Source organism: Lissotriton vulgaris, chromosome 1_1 (assembly GCF_964263255.1).
Source record: "Lissotriton vulgaris chromosome 1_1, aLisVul1.2, whole genome shotgun sequence".
NCBI classification, from domain to species: Eukaryota; Metazoa; Chordata; class Amphibia; order Caudata; family Salamandridae; genus Lissotriton; species Lissotriton vulgaris.
In genome coordinates, this window is record NC_141685.1 from 762,389,902 (window position 1) to 762,414,927 (window position 25,026).

The 25,026-nt window shown below is 44.7% G+C and overlaps 1 protein-coding gene across 2 annotated transcripts in view; it reads right to left on the reverse strand.

Annotated features, from left to right (window-relative positions):
* The window catches only part of KLHL20 (kelch like family member 20), a 213,216-nt gene that overhangs the window by 86,565 nt on the left and 101,625 nt on the right, over nt 1-25,026 (reverse strand). For both annotated transcript variants that reach the window (XM_086955756.1, XM_086955767.1), the window contains 5 exons: nt 24,645-24,739; nt 12,628-12,743; nt 9,946-10,129; nt 9,704-9,847; nt 5,619-5,752 (listed from right to left, as the gene is read on the reverse strand). In XM_086955756.1, the coding sequence (XP_086811882.1) occupies nt 5,619-5,752; nt 9,704-9,847; nt 9,946-10,129; nt 12,628-12,743; nt 24,645-24,739 (673 nt within the window). The remainder of the gene's footprint in view (nt 1-5,618; nt 5,753-9,703; nt 9,848-9,945; nt 10,130-12,627; nt 12,744-24,644; nt 24,740-25,026) is intronic.

Here is a 25,026-nt window from a genome sequence, read left to right on the forward strand (position 1 = left end):
TAAGAAAGCAACCTTTACCCTGCCTGAAGCTGCTGAAGGCTTATCTGCATTAGCTCTTCAGCAACAGCCCAACCTGTACGTGGCCTGAATCAGGTCTGAAAACTACTCCCAGAGCAGAGACAATGGCTTGGGAGTGAGGAGGGGCTTTCTTCCCGTGGCAGGAAGACCAGCTAGGGTAGGCCCAGGAGATTAATTTACTTAAAAGGGGCCAAACATGTAACAAGTAAATGTTAGGTGGCACCTGGAAATGCCCTCAAATGTTTTCCGTGGTCAGACTGGCACAAAAAGCCAGTTAGAGGAAAGCTACCCCAGAACCAGTTTTGACTGACCACAGAGGAGGGAACTGCTAATTACCCTGGCTGCAACTCTGGGTGGGCACAAAGGCTCTGCACAAAGAGAGAGGAGTTTACCTATCTTGGATTTTGAGCATGAGAGGGACTGTGGGTTTCCTTGCAGTAAAGCAACAGGAACTAATAAAGAGGTTGCTAGGTTTGCCCCTGGAATTTCTTTCCCCATTGGTTAGGGAGTGCACAGTACTCTCCCCGCCCACAGGATGGAGAACCCTGTAAAGTGGGACTCAACCAGTTTTCCTCAGAACACCTTCTGCACCTGCAGAAAATTGGAAGAAGACAGGACCTGCAGTCTATGACTGGAGAGGACTGGACTGGACCGGACCGGACCTCTCTTGAACCCAGGACAAAGAAGTGGTTCCAAGGGCCAGCTGGCTGACCTCCTGTGTGACTACAGGGATACAAAAAACTGCAATACGCCTCTTTCTGGAACTACCTAACTGAGCAGTGGCAACTGGACCTGGACTGGACTTTGCTGTGGGCCTCTGCTTGACACCCCGAGAGTCTCTATGTGCCTTCCCTTGAGGTTCAGGGAGCTTTAGACCTGCACTAATATGGTTTTTTGGGCACAAAAAGAAAGTCTGGAAACTTTGATAAACTTTTCCTCCAGAGGTTCGGTGCACCTGAACAAAAAAAGTATTCACGGGCACTTCATTGGGGTCGGATTGAATTTCAGCTTTGTCCCAGTCACAGCCTCAAGCAGGTCCGAAAACAATGACTAAATCCCATTCTGCATTGGGACATGGAACTTTTTCAGCAACAAATTTGCAAAGTGCTATAGCTCCATTGGGACCAACCTGCTTCAAGTATCCAGTCTTCAGTTCCACTGCGGCTGATACAATTTCAGCAGATACCGCTCAAAGAGCATGTTTCTGTGAGCAATAAAGCATGGAAAGGCCGTAAGTATCCTGGTAAAAAGTCTAATCTTGTGGAAATTACCAACAGAAAAGTTCAGACTAGAACCAATAACAAAGGAATTTTAGACTGTTATTAGTTCTGTTCTAATCTTTATAAATCTAACACAAAGATCTCCACAAAGGAGTGCCAAGCATACTTAGATAAATTATCCTAAACACCAGTAGAATCCAAATTAAAACCAGGATTTAAGAACAAAGTTGACAATTATTACACCAATCAAACCACTTAAAGTTAGCAAAGCACCAAGAACTGATGGGTTTCTGATATCCTTCTAAAGGAACTGGCAATCAAAACTAAAAGAACACATGGAAAAGCTGTTTCTACACTTTGCAAAGAATGGAGTAATTAAAGGTTTGGAGATGATGAAATGCTTGTTGTAATACATAAAGGAAAGATCCCTAGATAATGAGTTATAGGCAGATTTCATTAATTAAATTGGACTGCTAGTTTTGTGCTAAGATTCGCGCTTCAAGACTTAGAGGTCCTAACACTACTCTAGTATCTGACACTTTATGCGGGTAATGAAGTTCTACAATCCCTGTATGTAGAGTGTTCAAAGAGGATAGCACAGAGGGAGCTGTGAGGTTTCAGCAATCTGTGCTCTGACTAGAATGAATAGAGGGGTGCTTGATAGATGAGGCATTAGGTCTGTGACTAATACTCATGCTGGGCAAATGTTCATTTGTTCATTTTTTAATTTTTTTAAACAGCCTAACTTATTTGGAACATCTTTTCAATTTGGAGTCGTCGTTTACCAGATAAAATCTATTTGTAGCTTTTTTTTTTTAAAGAGAAGATGTGCTGAGTTAAAGCCTTCTAAGTCCATAATAGCTCATTCCACATTTTCTCCATTTTGTAGGGCTCGCCTGGCGTTGCAGCGGAAAGAGCTGCCGCTAGCGAGCCTTATTGTCGTGGTCTCCCCAAGTGACACAGACCGGTGCACGAGCAGACAGCGGTCTGTGAACGCGAGAGCCGCAGGGAACGCCAACGTGCACGCTCACGGCGCCACGCTCCTGCCCTCCTGCCTCTCTTCCAATGCGCGCTCCAGGCCGACTTGTTGCTTTTGTTATTCCCGTGAGTATAATGCCGCATAGTTTTGGCTTTTATTGCTGCAAAATTTACTCCACCCTGCCGCATATTTTGGCCCTCCCCTGCCGCATAATTCCAGTGTACCTGCCAGTGACTCTTGTGTGGCCGGAGATCTTGCTTAAGGTGAGCAGGCTATGGTACACATGCTGATGACAATTCTGGACCACCAGGCTCATATACTGCTTTTATTAACCTGCCCGTAGTCCAACAATTTACACTCCGATTCTTGTCCAAGTCCAGGTTAGCTTTGTCATTTCTGTCTGCGGACCTCTGAATGCGGTCCTTTGTTTTTATTTTTTTGCTTCAATACTTGATGGGGGGGGGGTGTGGATGTTTTGCGTAATTAGTGAAGGACCAAGTATGTGGTCTACCCTGAAAACCTTAGACAATTAGTGGCTGATGGTACTACGTTGTTTCCATTGTACCCTGGTTCCTGTCCCAGCAACCTCTCTGCTTTCAGTCGTCAGTGGGCAGGCGTTCTCTCCTCCAGTCTGCCTCAGGATGACTTTAATACCATTATTTGTTTTTTTGCCGCAGCCACCTGTTGGGATCCTTCTCTTTAAAGGTCACAGCTGTGGTGTCTTGCTGTCTGATTTTTAACAGTGCTGTATCAGGTTTGTTGATGCCCACTTTTTTGCGAGGCATCGACAAATGTTTGTGGAGAAGGAATTTGGATCGGTTTTCGAATGAAGGTGTAGGGCAGGGGAAGTTTCTAAAATAACACACACCTTAAGTGAAAAATAAATGCAAGTTAACCGAATCAGTGAGAAATGTACTTATTCTAGGGTATGAAACCTGTATTGGTTAATATGGTCGCTGCTCATGTTTGTGTATGTAACAGATAGCCACATAATTCATTCAATTCTGGTTGTCGCTGTGTTGCCTCCCCAAGTGGTACAGACCGGTGCACGAGCAGACACCGGTCTGTGAACGCGCTTCTAAGATGCATGAAACGGGCGAAGACTGCAGGCTCCGCCACTGGCACGAGCCGCAGAGAACGTCAACGTGCACGCTCACAGCGTCACGCTCCTGCCCTCCCGCGTCTCTTCTGTTCTGCGCTCCAGGCCGACTTGTTTTGTGTTTCCAAGTATGTCCCGTCTACTCGAGACTTCCGACTTTTTAGCGCGTTTCATTTATTAATTTATGTATTTATGCTGTACAGCGCTGACATTACCTGAAGGTGTTGCAGCGCTTCACATATTGAATTTGCATTATTGAATTGCTTGCGGTATGAGAGTGGTCGTTAACTCGTCTGCATTTTTGTAAATGCCTGTTGCATAGGATCAAGACAGAGCTGCGTAAAAGGAGGCAGGCCGGGTCGTGCAAGCAGCAGCCCTGCTCAGAGATGTGAGTGTGATTGACTTGATGTGTGATGAGCATGCGGGCAGGTGTGAGAGGGTCATTGCCCCCCCGCAGGACGGGTTACATTGAGTGAGGTTTTCTGTCATTCCAGCTGAGGATCAGCCAATAATGCCCCGGAAACTGTAATATTGACCAGGACCACATGATAATTCCCGGATGAGTCTTCAATATTAATACCCCAAATGTATGCGGTTATTAATGATTTCAAATAATACAGTACTGTTTATTGGGCAGCTTGTATGCCACCAGGACAGTCAGCGCTTGCCCCAGACAGCGCCGAGACACCCCAGGGTATTTGTTGCGCTATAAAAATTACGTAAATAAATTACGTAAATTACGTAAATGTATGAGGGTGGGGGTAGGGATTTTACCTATTTTAGTCACATAGTGGCAGCTACATGTTGCCTACACTGATTTACCAGCCTGGACGATCATTATTTTAATCACCCTGTGTGTTTAAAGGAGCTTCCAGGCTTCTATGTGCTAGACTCGAGCAAGGCACAGGGACAAGATGGACATGGCACTTTACCTGTCCAGGTGCCTGTATGTGTCCTGTGCGGGGGCAACTAGTTCAAGGAGGCTGGCAGAACTGCTGACCCGGCACTATTTTCACCCGCATTATAACAGCCCCACCCCAATATAAACAAGGGGTGTTCCCCTCCTGCGAACAGACACCATTCACAGGAGTCCTGTGCGGGGGCTCCGGTGCAGAAGAGTGGCAGGACTGATGCCCCGGCTCTATCCTAACCCACACTGTAATATCAAAGGGTGACCAGGTGTCCCGGATTTATCGGGGCAATCCTGATTTTCAAAAGCTATCCCGGCAGACTTCTCGGTTTTTAGAGAGGTTTCAACTGAAAACAGTGCGAGACACGTTTTGGGTGTTCCAAAGTAGGGCTAATAACAGCAGTTCTAAGTAAACACTTTTACTAAGGGGTATGATGCTTGTTGATAAGGGCTGTTATTGGATGCTTTGCAGAAAGTGTTTTCAGTGCTTGGGTGAATGAGCGTTGGTGTTGTGTGGGAGTCAGGACGAAGCATGGTTTGAGTTATGTGTGAGGTTTACACCGAGGAATGTATTTGGGAGCTGTATTGTACAGTTTGTTGATGCCCAGCTGTCGACAGTACATCATTTCTCGAATCCCTTGGCATCACCCTGGTGCCATTTCCACAGACACAGGAGGTATGCGAACAGGGAAGAAGGACAAGGATGGTACAATATGTGGGAAATAAGACACATTAAATGGTTAACAAATGTATTGGTGTATGACAATACAATCTGGGACGTTCCTCTTGTTATTACTGGCGATGGAGCCTGTAGTGGTGGCCATATTTCTAAACCCAACCATCAAATGTATAACATTCCCCTGTAAGCTCCTTTGTGAATACACCTCCCGTAAGCCCAGCACAGCATCCTACTATGCTAGATGCCAGTAGTGAACTAGGGGTGAGTGAACACAAGGCCAGAAAAGAGCAATAGTAACAAAAAGGTAAAGGAGACAAGTTGGATCAGTGTTTTCCACGTAGGTGGAAAACAGAGACTTGAAAGGACTAGTCATTCCTTTTGCCATGGATTTCAACATATCGACAATATAAGCAAGTTTGAAATTATATGATGTTAACAATTATTCATAGGGAGCCCATTTGTAACTAAGTTTACAGTTATTCAGTGAAAAGCACATATCCGGAGATGACAGTGCGGAACTAACCAATCCTTTTGGAAGGACCGCTTCTCTGGAAAATGCCAAGTTATTTGATATATTTCGGTCTGATTCTTTTTGAGCATGTGGTGAAATCTCAAGTACAAAAAGCGACATCAATCAAAATGAAGATCTCTGCAGCCTACGATGCACCAGGATTCAAAAATAGATGCACACTCCAAATACACAAGCCCCCTACCAGTATTAAGAGGAGAGGTCCCATCTGAACCTCCTACTGCATAGAGGAAGCCCCCTAAGACAGCCACTGCCACGCCCAAGCGCCTTGTACTCATGGATGCCACTCGAGTCCACTTGTTCTCTTTTGGATCATATCTGCGGACAAACAAACAAGAAACTATATAGTTGGATTTTTTTTAACCAAAAAAAGGCACACAAAATTATAAATATACATTTCGGGCAGGTAGTTGGATCGTGTGCTCTGGAACAGCAACTAATAGCTAAGCTTTATAGTCAAACTTAGTTGGAGTGGTCTGAGCATGCAGCACGTGATGCTTTGAAGTCGCTGGATGGGGCAGAAATACCTTACAACAAAACTGTGATGCATGCACACAGTAGCTTTTTGGGTGTGAAGGCAGTCAGACAACACTGCAACAAAGACACTGTCACTAATGGAGATGTTAAAAGATATTGCTCAGCGGAAATAGCACTTCAAACTCTCACATGACAATACAGGAGATCTCCTGGCTTAGCAGACAATACCACTGCTTCCTTCATTTGCATAGCAAGAGCATAAATACCCAATTCAGTGGCCAGCATATAGTCTAGTTTCCAAGTGCAATGAATATATTTACACATGGATTAAAATGATCTAATTGCATTGTCCCCTAAATAATCTAAATCAACAGAAACGTATTTCAAAGACTTTTGCTATAAGAGCAGCACTACACTTAAAATGGTGTTTTAACCAGACGTGCTTCATGATGATGGTCCTGTATATTTAAAAAAATTAGAGGGAGACACTTAGCATCTGCTACCTTAGTATACTTTCATTATGCATGGCATCGCAATATCCCAAACAAGGCATATTTTAAGAAGTGAGGCCTGATCACATTGATAAGCTTAAACTAAACAAGAGCATGGAAGGAACGCTATAAACAAGAGGATTCTGTTTAAGAGAATATTGCTGATCACTGAAGTTGGCATAGTACTCAGAATAGTGGAAGGATATCCCAATACCATTTTAAAAAGTTCTAAAATATCTTAGCCTAAAGATGTGAATGAGGGAAGCACATTTTTTCATTGTTCTTTCCTGACTCTGATGTCGAAGAGCTACCTTTTTTGGGACATATTTTAAAACAATGACACAGAAGAAACTACAGTAACAAATTAGAACTAAAAATAAATCTTGTAGCCTGCATGCTTGATGAAGAACTTCACAGTAGTGGTGCTTGCCAGATTTTTATGACACTAGAACCGGTCCTCAAAGACTCTCTGCTTTACGCATGTTGCCTATAAGATTGATTAGCCAGTAGACAGAACCATGTTACATTTTGGGCTAGACATAATATTACTTTGCTTTTGATACACTGCTTCATTCTGCACATCTTCCATTTCTAAATGGTGTAAATAACAGGTGATACTACTACTCATTTGATTATACTCATTAAACCAACGTCATAATTGGTCATCAGATCAATACAGGTGTCCATGGAGAGCATACACTCACCCAGTCATTTTTTCTAGCATTGTTTTCATGCAGAACTACTTGGGAAAACTCGGAGGTTGGCCACCGCAGTTTGATTTACTTGATGTGGTTTGCTTTTCAAAGAAGCCGGTCTTTTTGCAACACCAATAAGTAAATAATTCTAAAGAATGCCAATTGCTTTTAAATGTGCAATATGATTAACTTCGAGCCCAAATTGTGTTTTGTAGAGCACTTGCTAGCTTCAGAACAGGATAAGTGACCCATTTTAGCATCTAAGAGAGTTCTCCACTATTTGGAGAAGACAATTACCTGAACTGTTGTCTGCAGAAGTACAGCCTACTGCTATTACCCCATCAATTCCTACAAGTAAGGGGCATGGGACTCACTTATGAAAGAAGATTACAATCCTTCCTTCAGCATACCATATTATTCAGAGGGTATTATTGCATAGAAGGGAAAACAACCGCATCCCCTGCCTCTAATCAGAAATAAATTCCAGGCTCCTCTTTGAATGGAATGAAGAACAAAATGGCCGCCCGGTGAGGCGCTCCAGCCGGGAGCTCCCTGTCAGTGACTGCCGTTCTGGCCTTAAAACCCCCTTTCTCCCCGTAATTGTCTCCCCATCCCGACAGCGGGCACCAAGATGACTTGGCCAATGCCCGGTGGAGCCACTTGGTTCGGCTAAAGAAGAGTCTGGCCCGGGTTTCTCCCGCGGCCGTCACCTACCCAGCCGGACATCAGGCATGGCTTACCTTATCCCACTGATGCTGCTTCTCTTTCCGCCTATACCGCTGCCTTCTGAACTAATCATCCTCCTGGTGACTGTCCAGGCTGTGCTCAGTCCTGGATCCTTGGGATGGCTTCGGAGGCTGTAGGATTGCTCTGGGGCGTGAGTCCTATTGTCCGGGACATCAAGACTATTTGGCGTATGCCCAGTGGAGCGGCTTGGTTCGGCTATCGAGGAGTCTGGCTGGGTTCTCCCGTGACCCCCACCTACCCAGCTGGACATCGGGGCATGTCATTTATCGTCCCACCACCACTGCTGCTTTTCTTCCCCTCTGCTCCCTTCCTCAGAGCGAGTCGCCGCGGATGGCTGATGATTGGCCCAGCCATGGCGCTGCTCTGTGCTCACCGGCTGCCGGACAGTCCTCGCTGCTGCCGCGCAGCCTCCCCATGCTGGCCGCCCGCCTGTATGTGCTCGAGAGACCTTGTCCATGTATGGGGGTGTGGGAATCACGACCGGCGGACTGCCTATATCGATACCCCAGTGGTCCCGAACCTGCTCACCCCTTCTCCCTTCCACCCACCTTTGTGACCGGTGTATTCTTTTCCAGGTATGGGCGTGCAGGAGCCATGACAGGCGGACTGCCTATATCGAAGCCCTAGTGGTCCTGAGCCTGCACCCCTCTTCTCCCTTTCACCCATTTTTGTTTTTGGAACTGCGTCTCCCCCCTTATGACTTTGACTTCTTTGCACTTTAATCCTGCTCCATGGTTTGCATATACGGATTGTTTGACTCTTTGAATTTTGCTGCTCTGCCTGCCATTTTGTTGCTGGCCACCGTCGATTCCCAGGACCTTTACCTACCATCTTGTTTCGACCTCTGTCCTTTTTCCTTCTTGCCTCCGTTCTCCCTCAGACGATCCTCTAACATTTTTCTCCCGCTTTCTAGTCTGCCTTAACTCTATCCCCCAGACTCCCCCCTTTCCCCTCATCCACTCTCTCTCTCAGAATACTACTTTTATCCCCCTTTACCTTCTCCCCCCCTATGATCTTTCCACTCTCCTTATTCAATCGGTACAACTCCGTCTTTTAATTACTGTACCATAACCTTATGTTTATCGTTATGATACCTTGGCTTTTAAATGAATGTTTTCTCTTTTCGCCGGACTGCCTTTACTCTCTCCCCACTCAGGTTCCCTTCCCCACCTATTTTTTTACTCATATTCCTGTCCCCCTTTCCTCCTCTCCCTCTTATGATTTTCATTTACTTAGAAATTTCTGTGAAAAATGTTTAATTTTATTACTCGTGTAACTCACTGTTGTAAAGCGATCTGATACCTCCGGGTCTAGCCAGCGCTATATAAAACTCAATAAAATAAAAATAAAATATTATTCAGCATAAAAAATAGGACCAGGTACGAGTCATCGCACAGTAATGAACATGTGATGCTTTGACCCTACCACATGCAACCATCTTTTGTATTTTGTAGGCTTCAATACCTGGAAGTAACTTGGGAATACAGAGCAGAAGCACAAATTTTGAGGAGCAAAATCATTAACATAATGGAGAGAATGGGTGAAAGGAGAAATAAAAACAATAAAAGTGTTCACTTCCAAAACGTTTGTACCTAGAAAGTTATACTAGAAAGCATGGTAACTGCATAGCACATCATGCACCACTGAGAATATCAAGATCATGCAATTCCTATACATCCTGGACCTGCAAAAAAGCGGCCACACTACAGTTATTTTGTTTTGCATCACTATCCATACCAACTTAACTATCCTTACTAACTGACAATTTGTAAAAGGGTACTGTACCCAATCGTTCTCTTAGACGCAAATCCCTTGAGCAGACTAGGAAAAGGAGGGGAACATTTCTTTCTTTAAAATACCTTTCAACAATGTTGAGGCACGAGACACCATCCTGTCCGCCCACAGCATACAGATATCCGCCAAGAACTGCCACTCCCACACTAGTTCTGCATGTGCTGGTGGGTGCCACATCACTGCTCCACTGGTTGGTCTTCGGGTCGTACCTACAAAAACAAATATAAGGAAAACACCATCATATGAGAACAGGAGTGGCAGGACTTTCACATCTGAAAACCTTATTAAAATAAAGTGCCAATCTCACCTTTCAACACTATTCAGGTATGAAGAACCATCATGGCCGCCAACAGCATAGAGAAGATCATCAAGGACGCTGACTCCAACACCACAACGCCTTTTACTCATAGAAGCTACCATGCGCCATTCATTGGTCTGGGGGTCATAACGCTCCACACTTGAGATCGCATCACCGCTACACCAGCCACCCACTGTGGAAAAGAAACAAAACAACAAGGTATACCTTTCTTGCCAAAAGGAGAATATTCGCACCATTGATCAATTAATCGGGATTTAGAGAGCACAGCTAATCACCCAAGAGGATATTCAGGCGTTTTATTCTCACTGGGTTCAGTCACAGAGACAAGCCGCGAGTTCCTTTCAGGATTCAGGGAAAAAGGGAGACGTTCGCAGGTGCAGGGGAAAGTTGTTCCAGTACTGCCGGCATGGTAGGAGAAGGACTGTCATCCGCAGTAGCTTTGGCAGCACGTGGAGTGTATGCAAGGGCAAGAGAGGCTGGGTGGTGAGTCCAGTTTAGTGTGTTTCCGTAGTCCAGTTGACTGCTGACTAGGGCTTGAGTGAAGGTCTTTCTGGTGCTGACTTGAGTGCTGAAGCAGGTGGAGGAAACTGATTTTATCTAGTGTTACATGGCGAGTTTGCGGTCCTGTATAATCCCGAGGTTGCAGGTGTGGGTCTGAGTTCTTTGGGCCACCAAGTGTCGTTTCACATGAGGTGTTGTTCTGAAATATCATCACTTCTGTTTTCTCACTGTTGAGCTTCAGGCAATAGGTTCTCATCCAGTCAGCCACACTTGTCATGCAGCTGAGGAAGTTGGTTCTGGAGGTGGAGAGGTCTTTGGAGAGTGAAAGGATGAGCTGAGTGTGGTCAGTGTAGGATATGATGTTGAGGCTGTGTGTTCGGACATGATCAGCCGGGGTGACATGCAGGTGTTGAACCGGATGGGGCTGAGAGCTGAGCCTGGAGGGATGCCGCAGATGATGCTTTTGGGTTTCTAGGTGAAGGGTGGTAGGCAAATACTCTGGGTGAGTCCTGTGAGGAAGGATGCGATCCATTTGATTGTGTCTCCCTGGATCCCGGCATGGTGGAGTCGCTTGATGAGGGTTTGGTGGGACACTGTATAGAACGCAGCTGAGAGGTGGAGGAGGATCAAGGCTGCTGTTTTCCCTTGGTCGATGTGGATTCTGAGGTCTTTGGTTGCGGCGATCAGGGTGGTATTGGTGTTGTGGTTGGCACAGAACCCGGATTAGGCGGCAACCTGGTGTGCGGCGAACTGGCGGTTGATGGCCTTCTCGAGGACTGTGGTGGGAAAGGGGAGGAGTGAGATGGGGCTGTAGTTATTGAGTTCGCTGGGGTGAGCTGTGGGTTTCTTGAGGAGGGGTTTGACGTTCGGATGTTTACATCCATCGGGGAAGGCAAATTTGGTGATGAATGAATTGAGGATGTGGGCGAGTTCGTCGCTGATTTCTTTGCTGCCGAGGTTGAAGAGGGAGCGGGGGCAGGGGTCCGTGGATGATCCATTCCATTTTACTGTATGTCTATTCAAGAAGTGCAACTTTCAATAACAGGATATAACCTATCAAATCAACTTATGATGCATTATATCCAGCCAATGAAAGGAAGGGAAAACTATATTTTATAATAACATATAACAGTCATGGCCTGGAAGATACTTACTTAAAAACAACAAATAAAAACTACCGCCACATCACAGCCGAGGATTGAAAGGGAATGTCACATATTAACATTTCAATAAGGAAAACACATTTGCTGACATTTAACAAAAGAAACAAAAGGATTCTTCTGTGCAATACATTTATCACAAAAACAGAGAGGCAAACACAATGCAAACAAAGCAAAAAACAAATGAAGTGGACACTAATCCATGCTGAGTTTGGGGTGGCTCTTTGTGTAACACCAACAAACATTGGCGTGAAATGTAACTATATGCAAGAATAAACCTCTCAGATCCTACTGTTTAAGATTTCCTTACTTAAGGAATCTGTTCAGAAACCCATATACAAACTGCTAAGCACTTTCATAATTTACGGCATATTATTGGTTTTTATCCCAGATTGTAAAAATAAAAGCCTTATACGTTGCACAGCTAACTTTAAAGAAACGTGTGCCTCTTGGGGCTGTATTCTGAATGACAGGAGAAACATATCCAAAGCTCATTATAACTACAAGAGAACGAAAAAAGATCATTTATCCCAATAAATAAATGAGGGGTTAAAAAGGTTCAGAATTAAAACAAGGCAAACTCACATAACCAGTCTCAAAAACAAGAAGACATAGGAGGAAGATTGTATGCCAAATCAGTCCCACATGAGCAGAACTACGGAAAGTTAATTCCTTAACAGAGATGAAATGGTATAGAAAACAGATTTGTAAAAGATATGCAGTGCAACAGAAATTCTACATTACAAACACTACAATTCAGAGAAGAAAAAGTAGAAGAAAATCATTCATCTCACACTAATATCCATTTTAGGAGGATAGCAATGTAGCCTTACTGAGACATCTGGTTTGTGCCAGTTTGTACCTATTATACAAGGAACAGTTAGGTCAGCATTAAATATGAAAGGTCATGCCAACTACAAACATTCAGATATTTTCACCCAGCCACAGAAGGGGATTCAAAACAGTCAGTACCATGAAATTATTGTCTTCTTTCAGTGTCTGCATATACCTGCGAAGAGCACTTCCCCGCACCGTATCGGCTTGCGTGGTCTGGTTCTGGGTCCCTGCATAAGTGGCCGTTCCTGTGGTAGTAACAAATAATTCTTGGCTTCATCCACCAGGTCCCTAAACAAAAGGATGCGACAGTGAACTGCACGTAAGTGTCAATCGGCAGACTCAGAATAGTAAAGGTATACAGCTAATAAATGGTTAAAGTTTTTTTTCCAATTTAAAATACAGCTTTCAATCCATAAAGAAGTGAAACTGTACACAAGTCTTCAAAATTCAGAGATCTTAGTGCGAGTGTGACAAAGAAAAGACTTGGAGATGACGGGATAGAACAGTTGCTAAGGAACAGGGCTTCATGTACTGCGAAGACATCTTGAGTGAGACATTTATATGTTTATAACAGTACTTCCCAAACTTCTTAGAACCACAACCCAATGTTTACAATACGAATTTTTGCAACCCACCTAGGTTTAATGGGCATGGGATGAGGCCTTCCGAGCAATTGTATCAAAACATCACTCCATGACCATATCTTTTGATATCAGATTAGGGCCATAGTATTGATTTGCCCATAAATTTGGCAGATAGGATACTGCACTGCAGTCTGGATCTGGAACGCAGTCTGGATCTGGAACACTTTTCAGGGCGGAGTACTGGTCTGTATCACCCGTTCAATAAATACATGTTTCTGAAAAGCCTTAGTGTTGATACCAGTCAGCAAATTTGAAAAAAACATTCTGCAGCAAAGTATGGGGCAGGGCTTCATATCAATCTGTGTGTTAAAACCTTAGCCCACATCAATGATTCTCAATTTAAGTGTGAAAATCATGCACAAGTGGTATGGTTGTGTGTGCTCACCTACAGTGATTAGAATCTGATCAAATTGCTTCATGAAGTTAAAAAAAAGAAACAAACACAGCAACAACAAGAACTGGAAGGTGCACCTAGTCCTCCTTGTAAACACTTGCAAGGGATTGTTTCTAAAAAAAAGGACTCAGCGACATTATTCAGCAGTTTTGTGCTGGTCCACAAAGAGGGTTATTGATTTTAATATTACTTACATTTAGAAATCGCACCAAAAATCAGCTCATGACCCACCAGTGGCGAATGATCCACAGTTTGGTAAACACTGGTTTAGATTTAGTTTTCAAAATCCATACATAATCTCATTATGACATTTATTTTTTTCACGTTGAATCATTAATTTACAGAAATGTATGCAAATCAAACAGTTGAAAGGTAAACAGAAAAACTTACTTACAGAAAACCTGCCTTTTTTGCATGGTCACCCAAAGTTTTCACTTGACCTAGTTTTACTGGGTTTTTAACTCTGAACAGTTTACCCTTGCTTAAAGAAGAGTAAAGTTCATGTTCTCCCCCTTTAAACAAGGGTAAATTAGCTTACCCTGACTGACCTAACTTACCAATAAATCCCTCCGAATAATAATAATAATAAATAAATCTTTAATGGGAAGTAATCACAACCATAAAAAATAAAAGAAAACATTCCATAACAAGAACAACATTACAGTTATGATTCAATTAAAGAGTTGTGCAAAATCGCAGGGCCCAAGCTGCTGTCAGTCACATCTTGAAAAAAATGTTTTATCCCTAGTAAACGGTGTGGGAAATACACCTAGGACCTGGAAGTTAAAGTCAATCTGTGGACTGCAGGACCCATGGTGCCAGCCCCAGGTTGGCCTGTAAACCATGGCTTTTGGCCTACAGTGTACAGCCTAAAACCTGCTATCAAACTTTTCATAATAAACCTTTTTGACAGGTGGGAAAACCTTCTTTTAAATATTAATAAGTCTCCCCTAAGTTAAACCTGGTCACCCACAAGTGAGTGACCGATATTTAAGAGTGAAACAGAAGCCAAATTAAAGTTGCCATGTACTTCGAGTGACTAGACCCCAAAATCTATGTTCACTGGTAAGCAGCAGCATGTTAAACAAGCATTTACAATGCAACGGTTTCGCTTTTTAAAAAGTTAGAGCTATTGACATTGTTTATGACAAATTTTTATCTCAACTGGTAAGCTCATTCTGCACATTAAGTGACTGCTGCTGAAATCTCTTGTGCCCTTATGGCAGGGCCAACTCAGCCCTTCATATTGCCAAATTCATTAAATTGAGTAAAGACTTTGCTACATTTGTACAAAGGCAATTACAATGATTGACAGACTCCATTATGGACTGGATAAATACAGTCACTTTAAAATAATAAATAAAAACATATGACAAAACTAACAGAGCAGCATCTAAACATCACATTTCATTTTTGTCAGCACCAATTAGAAAGCCTACAATTTTACATCCTAACCCCAAACCTCTTGTCCCTATTGGAGATATAATCTAGATGTGCCATACATGGCAATAAAGTGGCATTTAAGCTAGACCGGAAGACTAGATGTAATGCATTTCCCTTGGTGTTATCCGACTGGCAACTTGTCTCAATCAAGATAAACTTCAGTTTTCATCCCATCTTATATTTTATTTGCTTTAGAATGCCTCTAAAACGTCGTTTTTAGTGCTGGGCTGAGTTATGATCAACTGGCCCACATTGACCCAAGCGAGTTTGATAATAGGATAAGTGACACAATCATCTCATTAATTTAAGGACCTATCAGCCAGTGGAAGATTGGCACTGTCCACTTTTGCACCCACCGACAAGTCCAAAAATGTTTGCCCATGGTAGATATATAGGTCTTTTTTTTTTAACACCTGTTCATTAGTGCACATTGCTCTTGTACTAACCCTGTGCACTGCATCAACTATACAATATGTAGCCTAGCACCCGTTATTTACAGCACAGATGCACACACACCCAGGCACGCACCCCCACACAGATGCGCACACATACACAGGCGCGCACACACACACACACAGATGCGCACATACAGAGGCACACACACTCACAGATGCACACATCCAGGCACGCACCCCCACACAGATGCGCACACATACACAGGCGCACACACACACAGATGCGCACAGGCACACACACTCACAGATGCACACACACCCAGGCACGCACACACACACAGATGCGCACATACGCCCAGGAACGCACACACACAGATGTGCACACATACACAGGCGCACACATACACAGATGCACACACGCCCAGGCAGGCACACACACAGATGCACACACACACACACTATACACAGATTCGCACATACGGACAAGAATGGAAAGTTAAAGAAAACTGAGTGACACTTTCTTGCGTGCTAAATCAAGCAATAAAGACAAAAGAAACATTTAAATATCAGAAAGTACACCCATTTGAGCATCGAGAAACTTGTTAAACTAGTCTTACCAATTTATATCTTTTACCCAGGCAGTATTAATTAGTCAAAATAGCAAAATTCTGTGAGGCCTCATACAGGAAGGTTTTTAGATTGCTATTACCTCTTTGATTGTGATTACTGCTTGATATACTATTTTACCAAGTTGATATTGTGCATATATTTTTGGTTTCTATGCAAAGTATTTAGCTTTGTGTTCATTGAAGTACTATTACTTTTCTGAAAAAAGCACCGACTGGACTTTACAATTTATTGTCCATCAGCGGCCAGTCCGACCTCTTTTTCTAAGAGGAAACGCTCAATAAAGAAGTGTTAAACTCCTTCAAATTATGTGTGCAACCGTAAGCACAGGTATTTCTCTGGAAAGGATTGGCTGATACTTGCTTGGGCGCCGAATCCATCCCAAAGAGACTTTAGCACAGCTCTCCACATAATGGAACCATTTCTTATTAAGCACATAAAAACTGTAAAATTCAAGCCGCAGAGAGCATACAATAAGATTGTAACATTGCTGAAAGCCAAATTCTGCTGCTGTAGTTTACAGCAATCTAGCTCAGTACCTGTCCTGACCTGGAGCTGAGAATAATAACCTAGCAGTGCGGGCAAATGCGACATTTTGTGAAAACCTGCTCGTAGGCGCACGCAGGCTTGTAAGTGAAGGTCATTTATGACCTCAGCTCAGCTGACGTACTACGTTGCACCTCGAAGGAGTGACTAACACAATTGGAATATTCCGAGTCATAATTAACCTATAAAGGTTCACTTCGTAGGACGTGGCAGCAATTGCAAATATTATCGATAACAGCAGTTTAATCAGCCTCTCATCTCATTGAAAATATATGAAATTGTTCACCCTTTTGTAGAGTTCAGAGTCTCTGAAGTTCCCAGGTCGTGAGTGCACTGCTGCTTCATGAATCGATGCACTCTGCAGCAGCTGAGGACAACCACTCCTGCGGCTGCCGCGGTCCGAGGCTCTTTCTCAGCCGGGTCAGGTCAATCCGGTCGTGGTGCCTGGATAAATGTAATCAACAAATACTGCCACTGTGCGAGGGCCTCTCAATTTCGCTAGCACTTTCACAAGCGAAGACTGCCGCCGGTAGTAATGATAATCCCGCTCGCGGGATCATAACTGCTTCAGCGCCATGATTGCCCACTAGTGTAAACTCCAAAACATGTCACCTGTTCGCGCCGCAGACATTGGAAGTCTGCGGCGTCATTGGGCAGCCGGGCACAAGGCACTGAATCGACGAGGTTTCTGTACTGCCGGGTCTGGTAAAAGTCTTAGTCAGTGGCGTCTGAAACCACTATGCTAGGGGGCGCCGGATTTGTTTGCAAGCAGTTGCGCTTGCACTTTCACATTCATACACGTGCGTACTACTGGCTGCTCAGCACCAGCCTCCACACATGTGCCCACCGCCCCCAAAAGAGTGCCACCTGGGGAGGACCGCCCCACCCGAGCTACGCGGGTGTTCGGACGGATGCCCGCAGGGCAGCGTTACCTGGAGGACAGTGGCGAGAGGCTGCAGCGATGACTCAGGGATGACAGCATGAGGCTGGCTGCCGGCGAGGCAGCGGGAGCCGGGCAGGGGCATGCGGTGAGGCGGCATCAGCTCCAAGCCTCGTTCACGCCCATGATGATCGGCGAGGAGGCGAGCAGCGCAGTCACGAACGGCCGGGGACTCTCGGAGGCTACTGCACCCCGGGGCAGCCCTGGGGAAGGGAGGTCACTTCCGGGTGTCTTGTCGTCCCGCCCCCGGCCTGCCTGACTTCCGGGGCCGGCTGCAGCCAATAGCAGCGCGGCCCTGGGTTGGGGGGGAGGGGGAGGGGGGGGCGGGACAGCGCCTCACAGGATCCCCAGGCTGGCGGAGGTGATTTTCACGGTGGGAAAAAGACATGAGCGGCCAATAGAAGCGTGGCCCTGGGTTGAGGGGGCGGGACAGCACGTCACAGGATCCCCAGGCTGGCGGCGGTGATCTTCAAGGCGGGAAAAAGACACGGCAGGGAACAAGCTGCGGGAGTGGGGCGGAGCCCAGAAAGGCATGACGAAAAAAGGGGCGGGACTTAAAAAAGACTGAGAAACGCCCCGAATCGCGTTTTCACCAGAAAGCGTGATTGACAGCCTCTGTTTCCCAATGGCTAGCCTCCATTTATGGAGCTAGCCAATTGGAAACAGAGGCGGTCCAAACATCCCTACTGAAAACAAAAGTTTTTGATCTGGGAGGGGCACTGCGTGCCCCTCGCCAGGTCGAAACCTAAAAATGTCAAAGTAAGGATTATAAACCCTAATCTGTAAATGTTGACACGAAACAGTTAAAATAGTAATTCTTAGACTATTTTCCATATTTATTAAAAGACCAATTCATTGGTGTAATTAATTTTTTTTATAAATATTTAGGAGACATAACTTTTGGAAATGTACCTTTTCACTGCCTGTACCGCCTGGAGGTTAATTTTCATTAGCCTGCCAGCAGGTGCGTAATCTTAATGAGGTGTGAAACAACACCCATGGCAGAACAATAGCCTAGTGACATTGTGCAGTGGTGTGTGGCATTTGATCATCATAAGCCCAGGAAGGATAGTTACAGTGGCCCTAATTTACATGAAAGGGACATAGGTGAGGATTGACCAATAATTGATTAGTGTAAGGAGGTAGCTGAAAAAGCGAAAACCTTTGTCTTCAAGGCCTACACTAGCCAGGCTGGTTTGGAACTTAGCGGAAGGGAAGCAAAATTAGTTTGGTGAGGACACACAGTAAGGGACTGTTCATTTCCCCAAGTCACCCAAAGTTGGGCAACAAGAACTCTTCACAAGGGAGATAAGGTTTCCCCACCTTGGATTTTAGGAGTATGGGGCACTGTCTCCTTCAAGTTGTGGCAAGAATGGCTTTCCTTCCTGAGAGGTGCTGATAATATCTCCCAACAATTTTCACCTTGGCGATCTCCACACAGGAAAATATGGGATTCTCTTGATGCCTTCTCCTTTAAATATGAACCATTGTGAATACCAGTGACTCTTCCAACTAGCCATCCATAATTGTGCATTGCATGCGAAATAAAGACACACCTGGGAAACCTAATTTAACAGCCTCACTAATGATTGAAAGTCTAAAACCAATTGATTAATGCTGACAATTTTCCCTTAATGCAAACACCTATGATCACGTTTTTCTCCTTTTGTTCCATCATTGGAATCGATACCAAAATGGACATGCTACATACTCCCTTTGATTAGCCCCTCAAACTATGGTCTTAGAACAAAATTAACGATGTGTTTTGATTAAACAAAGTTGAAGTTGCCACCTATATTTCCGTATATAAAGTATAGTTGTCTACTTCATTCGATATTTCACGTGTCAATGTAATGATGTCAACCTGTAATTATGCGTTGTATGCTATGAAGTCAACATGTCTTAATGTCATGTAATCATCCTCACTACCTATGTTTAGGGTAGAAAACTATCAAATATTACAAGTATACCAAATCTAATGGAATGTAATTTGTAATCCATCTTTTTCTGTATAATCTCTGTTTTTCCTTATAAGCATGTCAGCGTAATGGAACACCCCCATTTCATATCGTGAGCTTATCAATTATGTTTGCTTTCTTATCCTATTCACTGTTTTAGTAATATCAATAACAATTATTTGAAATAAAAAAAAGGAGTCGCCTCCAACCTCTCGGTAGTGGTTTACAAATGTACCCTCCTCAGAACACTTTCTGGATTAGTGGAAGATCGGAAGAGAACTGGACTTGCTATCTGTGACCTGAAAGGAGTCCTGAAGGACCAGACCTGCTCCGTCTTGTACCCAGGCCAAAGATGTGGACTCCAAGTGTGAGTTGGCTGATCTACTTTACACCTACAGCGATACAATAATCTGCAAGAGCCCTTTTTTAGGTCTCGCCTGTCGATGCGCATGCGCATCGAGCAAGCGAGAGTATTGGGACTTATCCACTCTTTCCCCAACTTGCAAGGAATCGTGGCGATTCCTTGCAGTGCCCGTGACTTTTAAGCTCAATGCGCATGCGCATTGAGCTTAAAAGCGCGTGCACATGCCCCAGCCGCCTGCCTTGCCTACTCTCCCGCCCCCTCAGCCTGCCTTGCCTACTCTCCCGCCCCCTCACTTCTTGATTGCACGGCCGCTAGGCCGTGCCTCCCCTACTCTCCTCCTACTCTCCTCCCCTCGCCGTCTGTTCCCGCACTCCTCCCACACCCCCGCTCCGCCCCCTCCCCTGCCTGCCATGTCGCGTCAAATTTCTCCTCCCCCTCCCCCCAGCCGCCTGCCTTGCTACTTTCTCCTCCCCCCTCCCCCCAGCCGCCTGCCTTGCTACTCTCCCGCCCCCTCAGTTCTTGATGGCACGGCCGCTAGGCCGTGCCTCCCCTACTCTCCTCCTCCTACTCTCCTCCCCCCTCCCCTTATCTGGCCTTCCCTCCGTCTGTTCCCTCTCCCCGCTCCGCCCCCTCCCCTGCCCGCCGTCTGTTCGAGACAAGACGAGAATTCCCTCTCAATAGGTAGGATATTTTACATTATAGGTTTAATCAACGTTTTGATGTCTGCAAAACCTGAGTTGAAATACTGCGGTAGTGGCCTTGGGGAAACTCCACAGCACGACACAAACCTACGTGTCTTACGGAGCATATTGCTAATATCTCCTGGCCATCTTCCTGCCCACCTTAAGGTGATTTAGATCCTAGGGATCGCAGCCCGTCTATGAAGGAATGTAATGTATTATATATGCTGCGCCAATATGGTTCATCCTGGAGGCATACGGGCGCATATGCCCCTCCTGATCAGGACGTGCTAGGTATGTGCAGAAAGAAACACTATCGCTTCCTCACAACGTTAAGATTTGTAAACGGGTTTTATGCTCCGGCCAACAGTTTGGTGCAAGTATACAGAGCAGGCAGGCCACTCTCTTAAAATTGACCGAGTACGACACAGTGTAGATGCTGTAGACACTTGGTGGTGTGTGATCCTGGGCGGATTGGCTCAGCACCTATCCACATCTGGAGGCCCCAGAATATCAAACGCAGAATGTACGTTGATAAGCAGTACCCAAAGAGGATAGCGCACTGCACAGCTCTTCTCGACTGTCTCCTGCTTAATATTACACACTATGAAAGCGGGTGTCACTTTATCGGCCCGTTACATACAGTTACATACAGACAGGCGTGGACCCTAAGCCCCCACCCGCCCAAGGTGGAACGCCTGCTTGCCACTGGCGCCTATTTCTCATCACGGGAGGAGGCATCATTTAAAGATACCAGATCGTAGGTAGACGGGCTTCCCGAATCACACTTGCTTCACAGACGCACAATCTGACCGTGGCCGCACGCCCCCTCCCTCAGCCACCAAACTGTAAATTGGGAGAGGCAGCCAAGTGTGAAATGTGTGAGTAATTCGATTGGGAACATGCTTCCGGGAGTGAGGGGTAGAGGATAAGCAACATAATGTATGTGTTTTTATTTTGCGCCCAAACTACTTTATTTAGTTTCTGTGAGCGCACGTTGTTTACATTGTGACGAAGGGAGACGCTTAAAGTCACCCAGTGTGGAAAAGATGGCAATTAAGTCATTTGGGCATCCGATTGATTGATGATGAGGGGGAGAAAAAGATGCTCGCAGATGTGTTTTGGACAAGTTATTGATATGAAATAATTTTTGTTTTGTTACTGTGAGTTTTACATTGCACAGTGTGTCATTGCCTTGTAGAGCTTTAGGTGTTTCGGAATGTCGTTCCGCGCGGCTCCAAGGTATTCTTTGATCTGTTGGTGTATGGTTCTGGCGTGTGAGGTAGGAGGGCTTTACAAACTGGATTAGTGTCAGGATTAGTTTCGGTTGTATTTTTATTTAATCAGCAGAATTCCCCTCGTGTTTTTTGCACCTCGACACATAGTCCGATACACACTCACCCTCACTCACCCTCAACACCTCAGCCTCACCCTCACTCACCCTCACTCACCCTCAACCCCTCACACTCACTCACCCACCCTCACTCACCCTCAACTCCTCACCCTCACCCACACTCACCCTCCCTCAACCCCTCACCCTCACTCACCCTCAACCCCTCACCCTCACACCTTCACCCTCAACCCCTCACCCTCACACCTTCACCCTCAACCCCTCACTCACCCTCACTCTCACTCACCCTCACTCAGCCTCAACTACTCTCACTCACCCTCAACCCCTCACCCTAACTCACCCTCACCCTCACTCACCCTCAACACCTCACTCACCCTCCCTCAACACCTCACCCTCAACCCCTCACCCTCACTCACCCTCACCCTCACTCACCCTCACTCTCACTCACCCTCACTCTCACTCACCCTCAACCCCTCACCCACCCTCACTCACCCTCAACCCCTCACTCACCCTCACCCACCCTCACCCTCACCCTCACTCACCCTCAACCCCTCACCCTCACACAGTGCAATAGGTCTCAGACCATTTCAGTTAGAGCTTTAAGAAATGTTTATGGCTTTTTTTATTTGTAATTCTTTAGCATTGGCTACAGGAAACAAAAATGCTAAACATTTACAAAAAAAACCCATAAACAATTCTAAAAGCACTAACTCTAATGGTGCGAGACCTATTGCATTTCCAATGCTTGTTTCTCAAGTAACCTGTTGACTGGCACCAACTGGACTGAACCTTGCTTGTAGCTTCTGCTCGAGTCCAGACCCTGCTGTGCTGGGCTTGAGGTCATGGGAGCTTCAGAAGGGACCCAGAGGAGCTGTTCCAGCAAAACCCTAAAAAGTTATAACTTAAAAGTTTTTAGTTTTTCAAGAGCCGTCAGCAGTGCTTTACGGTGAAGGTGTCCATTTTTGATCCAACTTTGTAGGATACAACTTCAGGCTTGCCCCGCTGCAGGATTTTGAGCTCCATAAAAAAAGACTAAATCATTTTGGTTTCATTTTGTGTATCAAACTTTATTCTATTGTTCTAATCTGGTTTGGGATTTTTTATTGCTCTGCATGAATACTTGCTGTACGTTAAGCCAGTCTGCTCTGTGCCATAGCTAACAGGGGGTTGAGCTCAGGTTAATTTATTTGTCTGGGGGTTAACCCTCACAAATTAGCATTATTAATCCTTGATGTAGACAAGTGCCCAGACCAAATCACAACGAACTTTCTTTCAATCAATTTGCAAAGCTTAGCCACTATGCAATGAAACAAAGTAAACGGGTACATAATGAGTATTAGCATTGTAAACCCCTTTCAATATCAATTTCTACAGCTAAGAAATAGATTAGCAGTATTCAATGTGCATTTTCTAACCTTTATTTAAAACACCACAATTAGGGTTTCTAATCCTCTCAACGCATGCATCTCGTTTGAGACCCTCAATGCTTGTGACAGAAGAGGACTATTAGCATGGTATGCAAAGGCATAATCCAATAGAAAGAGGTGCTAAAATCAGCTCTACAATATTAAATACCCACGATCGATAAAACTGCCTCGAAATAAATAAGCAGTACACACTCAAAAACAAAATGCATAGTAGTTTCGAAAATACGGCTATCACAAACAAGAACAAGAGTGCCGCATTCCACACCTTTTGCACCACTGGTCAAGAGAACTCATGTTATACCAACTGTAGATTCACTGGGCATGCAAGTGATCAGGTTTATACAATCAGTTATCTCATACAGTTTATCTGTGATTACAAAGCACTGTGGGTGATCTTGTATTTTAAGTTAAAGTGCATATACACTTTAATGAATTTCCTGCTGCTGATAATGGCTAGTTCTAGAATCTGTCCTATTATGGAACATCCAAGAATTGGACTGCTATCATAGGTTGATCAAACATGATCAGGAAAGCATCTCACAAGTGGGGGGCCATGGCATACACTGCAGGACACTTGCTGCAAGGTATTGGGTAAGTTCTTGGTGAAGATCTACTACAGGAAAGGATCTGAAGTGTAATAACAAGGCATTGACAAAGACTGGCTGCATCACTCTAAGCCAGTAGGTTGAGACCTCTTTAACGCAGGAGGAACATTAGATGGTGTGCTGACAAGTTTTGAGTCTCTGAATGCAGAGCAGAAGATGTGTATGTAGGCCATGCTAGAATTTCTTTGAGGAATCAAGGAGCAACAACAAAAGAAGAAATGAAAAGGCTGAACCTTTGTGCACTTCGCAAGTCAGCAGCATATAACTTGATCCATACATAGGATGGAACACCAGAGGATCAAATCGAAAGAATCAGCAACCTTGCAGAGCCATGTTCCTGATGTCAACTCCTGTGAAACTGTTGATTAAGTTAGTATGACTACCTATAGTATCGTTGAAGGTACAAGCAGGATCACAGGGAATGTATGCCTAGTCTATTTCGCGTCTGAGGTTGTCTAAAACTGAAACCATGGCCAAGTCGATCACTATTTGGCTTGGAGACTGCTTGAAAAAGGTTAAGGTAATTACTTTTTCAGGATAACAGGAAGATGAAGGGTTTTTACCCACCCTGTCCAATCCCTGGCCAGTGCATGATGCTTTGTAGAGGATTGTGAAATGGAGAGGTACCATTATAAGATGCTATTCCATATTAACTAGTTATTATCTTGCTTGAAAGGTTGGTCACATACATAGAGTTTTCTAATAGCGTAATCACAGAAAAGCATTCCTCAAATCAACAGTATTGGAAACGTTCAGTGCCAGAGTATTTACAGCAGCCAGATTATTTTCAGTGTGTAATGTGGGGTTTCTCATACCGGCATTCTTCGTCGCTTTTAATAAGAGGGTCAGACCCCACCGTTCCCACCAGGAACTTGGGACTCAGCAGTGGCAGGCGGACATGCTGTAGTACCTGTAATACAAAAATATGCATTTAGTAGAATCACGTTATTTAACCTGATGAAAACATTTCAGTAAGGATTCGATAGCATGAATCCCAAATGACAACGTAAAACGTCACTAACTCATGCAGGTGCGTGCATTCCGCAAGTAAAATATATTTCATTATGACTACATGGATACTTTTGGTAAAACCTATAATTTGTGTAGTTAGCAGTTCACGTACATAGAACATTCTTTAGTGGAGGCAATTGTAACTGGGTTCTCTCTTGGGAACATAGCATTCTTGACAAAATGGCT